The following is a 9,180-nucleotide window of genomic DNA, read 5'->3' as shown; positions in this document are numbered from 1 at the left end:
ACGCTTGATGATTTTGATAAAGACATAAATTAAAATAGATACACACAGGGCTTGCTTTGAAAGTGATCCTTTTTCTCAAGTGGCCAAACTGCAGGTTCCCAGAGAGGATGAGGAGTAAGCAGACCTCGGGAATGCAGTCTTGAAATGTTAGCCTGCTATCGGAAGCCGAGGGCAGGGTGACATCAGGGCGGGCGTACCATTGTGGAGGCGTGTGTGTGTGTGTGAGAGGGAGAGAGAAGTAGTGTCCCCTCCTTGGATATCTGTCACCTCACTGCTGCCTTTAAACGTCTTCCCTTTTAATTCAAGTTATTAGCTGAATACCCTGCGAGCGGCTCCAGTGCAGGGACTTTCTCACACCCTCAGAGAAGGAACTGGCTCCTGGGTGCTGCCAATTGAGCCCGACCACCTGGCCACATGGCAAGCTACCACTTCCCTTCTTTGGAGTAAACACTTAGCTAAGGAAGGAAAGATCTCATTTTCACACCAGGCTGGTCTCAAGAAGTTTACAAATTGTCAGAACTAAGAAAAACTGCTAAACATTGCCATGACCGCAAGCTAACCCTCTGATGTAGATGAGCGCGACCATCCAAAATAAGCAGGCGCTAAACCATTATGACGGTGTGAAGTACATGACCTTTGTGCTTGACAAGAAAAGCCTATAGCCTCATTGGTTCTCAAGGAAGGAGATGGTTTGATTCACTGAGCTTACCAGTGAAGATCATGTGTCATAAAACCACCAAGCTAAACACCTGCTAAATGCTCAAAATGAGGGCAGCAAGTAGCATTTATTAACTAACTGCTAAAAGTGAAACGGAAGGGATGGTAACAGTTGTCAGACTTTTATTAACTATTATTTTAATGCATAGCTGTTACATTTGGAACAGACATTCATGATTGAGCCTATGGACCACTGATGAAAGCCTTTGCATTTGCAGTATTACAGACTGGGTGTCGGTGGCGACCTTTGCAGAAAATATCACAAGCGGTGCCCAGTTAGTGATGCGTTTTTCATCACCCAGCAGTGGTTGGTCTGCCAGAGAGGGTGTGTAAAGGAGCTGCTTTTCCGGTCTCTGCAAGTGTAGTGAGTAAACAGTAATCTACTATGGCTGAACAAACAAAGAAAAGATGGATGACTACAGATACAACTTCAAAAATAAGTGAAAATCCAAAGAAAAGACTCAGTCTACAAAGGAAAGCGACCGTCAGCGAGGAAAATCAAGTTACAACCGGAGCCAACCGTGGACGTCACACATGCAACACTGTTTGGATATCTGGGAAGTGTGCTCCTGCAATTACCGTTTATCACCATAGGTGCCGCCAAAGAAAACAAAACTGAGGTCTTGAACATTGGCACTCTAATACTTGATTTCCTGCTTTTTCCCCTAATGCCACCATGAAGTTGACATTTATTGTTAATGGCGACATGTCTTGACAACTTTTGGAGAGAGTAACACATTCATGCCCCCCTCAGGACAAATTAAAATGACTGTGTTGATGCTTTAAATGTTAGCATGCAAACAGGCTTATGAAAGATGCTTAATATGGTTATCTTATTAGCATGTTAGCGTTGTCATTGTGAACATGTTGACAGAATATAGACCATTTTCTTTCTTTTCTGATAAACTTGTTCAAATCCCCTTCACAATTTCATGCAACCTACGCACATCTTTACATTGTCCAACCAACAAACTCAAACCAGAATATCTTCATATTTTAGAGACTAAAACCAGAGAAATAGTCACATTTTTTGGCTAGGAAAATAATGAATAAATGATCAAAAATGAACAGTGTAAAACTTTGTAAACACATCCATGAACCCTCAGGATAAATGATGACTGTAGGGTCGCTTTAACTTTTCCTGTAGCCCCATCATCAGGGCAAAATTTCAATTTGTCCAAAGCTTTGGTTAATGAACAAATGTTAGCATGCTAACAGGCTAACAAAAGATATGGTTATTTGATTAGCATGTTAGCATCGTCATTGTGAACATATTGACATTTATACAGATGAACCATTTTCTTTTAATTATTGATAATTCTGAAACCAGCATATCATCACATTTTAGAGCCTAAAACCAGAGAAATATTTGCATATTTTGTCCAGGAAAATAATGAATAAATTATGAAAACTGTTAGCGTATCAACAGACTAATCTATTCATCAACTCATCCCTCATGTCTTTTTGTTAACATGGTTGATTAGACTATAAGAACAGTTTATAAAAAGAGAGAAGACATACTCGTGAGTGATACAGCTGTCAGACATTCACTTTATTGTTAAAACATGTTTTGGTATATCAGCTGCTTGTCATTTTTACACATCTTTAAATTAAAGGCAAACATATACAGCTTAATCTTCAAAAACCATGCAGCATCGTAAACATGAGGTCTACTGAGATAAAAAGTCATACAACTACAACATACTGGCGAAGTCTGTGAGAACCAAACTGTAATGTTGGAAAACAAAAGGAAGCATTTTGCCTGTTTCTCTTCTTTAATCAGCGAAGCTTTAACTTAGTGCTTAGCATTCTGCTTTTTTTGTTTTGTGAATAAACAGATGAAAACAAGGGAGAAAAATAAATATGAGAAACTGACAACATATACATAACAGAAACGCATTCCTACACATGACAGCCCCTCTATATCAGCACTTCCTAAGCATCACCCCAAGAGAAACAATGAGATCCTACTGTACTGGAGAGACATTACGAGCTATTAAGCGACCCTGCTCCTCATCACAGCTGCAACACCATTATACTGACAACTTTACATTTGATTATTTAAGTTTACAATCCATGTTGATGTGACAAAAGGCTACCAAGACAGTTAGGTAGTGGTTAGTTTGAACTCGAGGGCCACGTATGGAGTGCACGATAGAGTTAAAGTACAGGTAACCCCCCTTTTTTTTTCTAACACAAGAAAAAAAGTCACTGTTGGACTTGTGTCAGTCAAAGTCGTTGTGCAAGTGAGATTCATCCCAGACACACGCCACGTCCTGCCAATCCCACACTCCCACAGCAATTAATGTTATACTACGTACCAGCTCATCGCGGTCATATTGTACTGCATTATAAGCACTAACCTTCAAATGCTAATAGCCAGAACAGGCAGAAAAACTAGGCCAAGTTAGTAAAACCTGAGAATGAAAACAAACATACGCTCACACATACATGATCTGCCTCTGTCGCTACCTCATGAAATCATTGCAGCTAAAAAGAACAAGAACAACAGCTGTGAACTGAAGCCTCAAGGGAAATGTATCTCTCTTGATTAGATGATAGAAACAGCTCCCCGTCTTCCGCGCTGGTATCTAGAATTGCTCAGACAAAAGCTTAACATCTATAACTTGTGTTATTACAGATCCACTGTTTCACTCCTGATTGCTTCAACAGGTTGATTGGATACAACTGTTCAGGCTTGAAAAGCAGGCTTCTTCAACTGGATGAAATGACACCAAGCAACATGCAATTTGTTGTTGATATTTAACATCACATTTGCTCTTTTGGCCAGTTACACGTGACTCAGGTGCTGCAATTGAGGAGGCCATCAAAACCTAAAAAGAAAAGGAATTTCAACATAGGGACAAAACTAGTAAAAATATTGCACCATCTCTCAACTTAAAACATGATTCAAATATTGGATGATGCTACCGAACAACCCTTCAGCTGAAATGTCTTTTACTGTGGAAACAAAGACTTGATCTCAGACTACAGCAGCGCCACTCTTCTCCTCCCTTTCTGCCCCTTTTTACATTGTGGGTCACTAAGGCACTGGTGCGTACAGTCCTGGAAATAAAAACTTTTGATCTGTGCACTACCTGTACCCAGCACCACCTGAATCTCACCTTGCCTATACATACAGTACACATGAACGCCTCTCACACATTTTGACAGTCATGGTTCCAAATACCTCTCAATCATCCTTATTTCTGTAACATCAATTAACTTAGAAAATAACCCCAAATCCAACATTTGATTCTGTACAAGCTTCAGGAAGAATATATGTTTTGCTCAAAACGACGTCTCGTGTTTATCGGACATTCAGTTGGTTTTCTTGTTGAGCTGGAAAAGGTCCAGCATGTCCAGCATGGCCTGTCGGATGTTGCCGCCGAAACGGTGGGAGTCCTGACACGAAGGAATGATGGAGAAAGAAGATTTTTAAGCATCCCTCCAGTAAGTAAGAATACAAATAGTCTGTAGAAATGAAAACCTAGTGAACTTACGGTTTCTGGGCTTGAATGTTTGCTGGAGATGTGGAAGTTGATGAGGTTCTCACCAACAATGATGTAGGAGACACCATAACCATCATCAGCGACCTGAAGGACACAAGAGGAAGGGAGGAGCTCAATTTTTATGTTACAACAGTCTACAAGTCGGGATTGGAAGGTTGGATGTATTCATACAGACGTTTTCATTACCTACAGTAAATTTGGTGTATAAGACGCATTTTTAATACTTTTTTTTCCATCTAAAAAGTGGACTGTGTCCTATATACTGGTGTGACCAATACACCAGGATAAAATGCAGAGAGGTATTTCATTGTGTTACGGTATTTTACCCACAGAATGACGTGCAGCATCATAACCGCCAGTGCAGCTGCTTCCCTCACAACAATCAACGTTAACAAATAGGCTGCTAACTACAGCACCAATAGCTAGCAGGATTGCAAACTCGACATGACGAAGGCAGATGGTAGGCTGTAATTTGTGTGTGTTTTGAATGAAAATAAACTGACAAATAAATGAAATAACTTGTAGACATGTTTTTATCACTCAATAGCTATAGAAAACTGTTTTCCCTCTGGGACACCCCTAAAAACAGACTGCGTCTTATATTCCGGATTTTACGGTAAATAAAGATATAAGATTATTATCAAACAGATGGATATCTTACCGGACCAAATCCACCTCCAGAGGACACATACTCGGGGTGTTTGACCAGATCAAACAACTCGAGCTGCTGCAGAGGAGTCTGACTGGTGGACAGCCTCCACGGCTCAGACAGGACCTAAACATAATGGACATATACAGTACGTAAGTAACATTCGTTTGAGCCTCATGTATTTTTTCTTCAAGAGACATTCAAAGGAAAGTTATTGAAGTTGAGGTAGAAGTGACGTGTGTTGTATATAACACAGTGATGAGCTGGATTTCAATAAACCATGCATGACTGCTTAATATTTGGACAACCTACTTGATTTGACCTTTCACCTTCAGGATTTACTCCAGTTATCCTACTTAAGCTATTTCAAGACGTGGTGTAATGTAAAACTGAGAAACTTTGCTTGATTTGTCTCTTCACCTTTGACCTGTGACCCCAATTTAGGAAACTATCATTTTAAGTTAAAAAAGAAGGGAGCAGACGCACTCCATAGCCTTTTTTTTTTCAATAAGGATACTGTAAAATATTATCCCTGTGCTGATTCACATGGAGCAGAAGTCTCACAACAACTGGTACCAACAGCTCGTACCTCCTTGAGGAAGGCCGAGTCTTCTCCCAGGTATTTGGAAACCACATAGAGGCAGAAAAGGTGGCGATCGATGCCCTCTCCTGTCATTGCCAGGCGGTACATGTTTTGATGCTTCTCTGCTGCCTGTTTGAGCAACTTCAGACGCTCTTCTCTCTGAATGAACAGGAAAGACATGGCAAAAAATTAAGAGCATGAAATGCATTCAACAACAACAATCAGGAAGTAAAGGTTTATCTGTAATCAAAAATGTGTTATGTCGCTGCCGGTAAATCTTACCGTCTCATCTCTGATCATGGCGCGGACAAAGGCACACGTCTCCACGGTGCAGGAGCGCACAGTTTCTGTTCGGCCCTCACGGAACAAACGCGTCATGGAGGCTTCGTATGTCAGGCAGAACTTCCCTTTGTCCTGTTGAGAGACGGCATGGGTCAGCAATAAAAAGAGAAAGCACAAGAAGTGGTTTCGCAAAAGTGTTCGTGATTGATAACAGAACAAAGGATGTTTTTTTGACACGTGGATGACGACAAAAACGCCAGATAATACTGTACTGTGACAGATTTTTCAAGGCAGCTAGAGGAATGATTTATTGAAAGCTAAATGCTAATTAGCAGCAAGTTTCAAATTTCATAAAGATGTTTGATAATCACCCTCTTTATGTGTGCTTGTGCTGACTTTAGTGTTATAACATAAACTAGAAAACTAAGAAGAAATGTGACTAGCGCTGAACAATGTTTTCATGTAATCATTCATTCACAGTCTTCAGTGACATATTGGCTGGTAGGCTGTGAGCGCCCTCTGTTGTAATTAAACAGAAGTGCGACTGGACTGTATAACTTCTTAAAATAAAAAAAATACCATGCAAATACTACGAAATAACATAATATAGTATAGGTGTTATACAGTCATACAATTACACTGAGAAACAGGTGAGATGTTTGTATTTACCCTGTAATGGGCCAGCTGCAAGGCGATCTGGATGAAGGCATCAGGACTGGTGCGGCACTTCTTAATCAGACCCTTACCAAAGTCGTTGAAGGGGAAAATGTGAGAGTCCACATCATCAGCCAGAGCCCTGGCGACTGTTAGAGAGCTCTCGATGACCTCCTGGCACTAGAGGAATAGACAGAGACAAATGTTAGCCTCAGCAGACGCGGCCTGGCATGGCTGACAACATATTAAGAGAACAGTATCTTTACGATGAGAATTTAATACAATGTGCATCAGTGGCATAAGTTCTCCTTAGACTTACATTTCAAAGATATAATATTGAACAGTACTTTCTCTACATCACTGCATAAAAGCAAGAAAACAAACACTGGTGCACATACTTCAAGCCACCAGCAGAGGGAAGCCAAAGCCAATGAATATAAAATCTCTGGTCTCACGGACAGTAGGAGACATTACAGCAGTCTAGAAAATTCCTGAAGTATGCACAGTTATGCCCATCTTTAAATGCTATCACACTCCCTCCTCGTTATGATGTCCTTGTTTCCTCTCCACCTTCAAGTGTAACATTCAAAAACAAATAAAAACACTCAAAGTGGTCGGAAAACACATCGTTGGAGCTGCTTCTTTTTGAGCATAACCCAACCCTTACCTCAGCAGGGATCTCCCACTGCAGCCTCTGAGGACCTGGCAGGTTGGGGTGGGGCTCCCCACAGCAGTGACCTTCCTCAGTGTATCCCAGCCTAACAGGGTCCATGGACAGCACATGCTGCAATGCAGAGTCCAGATTCAACAGATAGCTCATTTTACATTTCTGTCTTGCAAGCTTTGAATGACAATCAGAAGATTTTTTTTTCATGTATAAGTGGGCGTTGTCCTATATACCGGTGCGACCAATATTCCAGTATAAAATGCAGAGAGAGATATAAAGCTTCGTCACAGATGTGTGTCATCATGACCGCCAGTGCAGCTGCCATCCTCAAAACAATCAACGTTACCGTAGCTCAACTACAGCACTACGGTAGCTAGCAGGTAGCATGGTAGGCTATGAGTTGTGTGTGCGCTTTGAATGTGTTTCAAATGAAAATAAGTTGGAATAGAGTTGAAATAACTTGTAAACACTTTAATTAATAAATAGCTAAAGAAAACCTTTCTCCCTCTGGTACACCACCAAAAACAGATTTTTTTACCGTATTGATTTTATGGTACATGTACAACAGTGACTAATGATTATGTACTAATATCTTAAAATCACCAGCAATAAAATGAGAAGCAAATGAGAGACTATATTGTCGTACCTCCCACAGATGGCCAATGATTGGAGCATCTGCCCAGGAGTGCTCTGCGTTCAGTCCCATGGTGCCATTCTTGAAAACGATCAGGTTGAAGGATTTATCAAACCACCTGAATGAAAACAAGACACACATTCAGTATATTCAGAAATGATGCTTTCATTAACCCTGTAATAACTTAACCAAACCATATTATGAGGTTTATCTGCCCCACCTGTCGTGGCACTTCCCGTGGAGCAGAGACTTGGCATAGCTGTCCAGAGACTTGACTGGGTTGGCCTCCTCAAAGCGCTGCTCGGTGTCATCGAGGGTCACGAAGAAGGCTGCCTTCTCGATGGCGTCCAGAGCGTGCTTGTTCCTACCACGGGTGAAGTAGGTCTCGCGAGCCTTGGCCCATGGGGTCCTGCAGAATGTCAAGTAAAAGGCATATATGAAGTAATAACCCACATGCTGCCCTTGACACCATCGATCATCATGCCATTTCCCTTGAGCGGTTACATAACTGGGTCGGCATTTTTGGTACAACCTTAAACTGGTTTCACTCATATTTTAGAAACAGATATTTTAAAGTCTGCATTAATAACCATGTGTCCTCCTCTGCTCCTCTGCTGTGTGGAGTTCCACAGGGTTCAGTCCTTGGACCAATCCTGTTCTCACTATACATGCTTCCTTTAGGTTATTTATATCCTGATAAAATCAAAATATACGCCCAATACATTTTTCTCAAACATGGTTTCTGTCATTATAGTTAGTTATTATCATGCTGATTTACATCCAAGAGTTCATTTTTCTGACAAGTTCATTTTTAATTAGTTATTTGATGCTGTCAAAAGGATGATTGACAGCTCTGTTGACCAATACGGCTCCTGCAGCTGATTAGCAGAGCAGAGGAGGAACAGCGAGAAGAGACGTAACAAAAACAATCACTACAGTCATTGAAGTTTCCATATTTGTGAACGTTAACCTCAGACCAACACAAGAAGCTGTTCTGCTGTTAAATACACGTGTGGGATCCGTGCTGTTTTTTTTTGGAGAGTTAAGTGTGTGTTTTGGTTAGCGGAAATGGCTCCACCCTCTGATCTCTACTGCTCAACTCTAGCTCCAAATGACGTCACCATCGCAAGATGGCAGCGCGTATCACAGGGGCTATTTTGGCATAAATTTCATACAATGACAGCAGATGTAGACGCGTCATCCATCTATCACACTTTCATTTTCTCCTGCCTAGATTATTGTAATTCCCTTCACACATGCCTCAGCCAATCATCTCAGAATGCAGCTGCCAGATTATTAACTAGAACCTGCCGTCGGTCCCATATCTCCCCTGTTCTTGCATCTCTCCATTGGCTCCCTGTAAAATTAAGAATAAACTACAAGATCCTGTTACTTACCCCAAGATACACGTTTAAGTTTGTTCTTGTTTTGCTTATTTATTTTTTGCCTTGTTTAACTTTGTGATTTTTGCCTTTTATTTTT

The 9,180-nt window shown here is 41.0% G+C and overlaps 1 protein-coding gene across 4 annotated transcripts in view; it reads right to left on the bottom strand.

Moving 5' to 3' along the window:
- Window positions 1-2,248: 2,248 nt before the first annotated feature.
- Window positions 2,249-9,180, bottom strand: part of cpt1ab (carnitine palmitoyltransferase 1Ab (liver)) — a 24,651-nt gene continuing 17,719 nt past the window's right edge. For all 4 annotated transcript variants that reach the window (XM_069686022.1, XM_069686021.1, XM_069686024.1 and 1 more), the window contains 9 exons: window positions 7,919-8,107; window positions 7,711-7,816; window positions 7,065-7,181; window positions 6,413-6,577; window positions 5,744-5,875; window positions 5,468-5,620; window positions 4,891-5,004; window positions 4,221-4,313; window positions 2,249-4,122 (listed from right to left, as the gene is read on the bottom strand). In XM_069686022.1, coding sequence (XP_069542123.1) covers window positions 4,039-4,122; window positions 4,221-4,313; window positions 4,891-5,004; window positions 5,468-5,620; window positions 5,744-5,875; window positions 6,413-6,577; window positions 7,065-7,181; window positions 7,711-7,816; window positions 7,919-8,107 — 1,153 coding nt within the window. In that variant the 3' untranslated portion in view covers window positions 2,249-4,038. The remainder of the gene's footprint in view (window positions 4,123-4,220; window positions 4,314-4,890; window positions 5,005-5,467; window positions 5,621-5,743; window positions 5,876-6,412; window positions 6,578-7,064; window positions 7,182-7,710; window positions 7,817-7,918; window positions 8,108-9,180) is intronic.

The sequence above is a fragment of the Semicossyphus pulcher genome, unplaced genomic scaffold (assembly GCF_022749685.1).
Source record: "Semicossyphus pulcher isolate SPU_LCO1_2020_fin unplaced genomic scaffold, fSemPul1.0.p SCAF_8, whole genome shotgun sequence".
Lineage (NCBI taxonomy): Eukaryota > Metazoa > Chordata > Actinopteri > Labriformes > Labridae > Semicossyphus > Semicossyphus pulcher.
The sequence above is the reverse complement of the archived record's forward strand: the minus strand, read 5'-3'. Positions and strand labels throughout refer to the sequence as shown.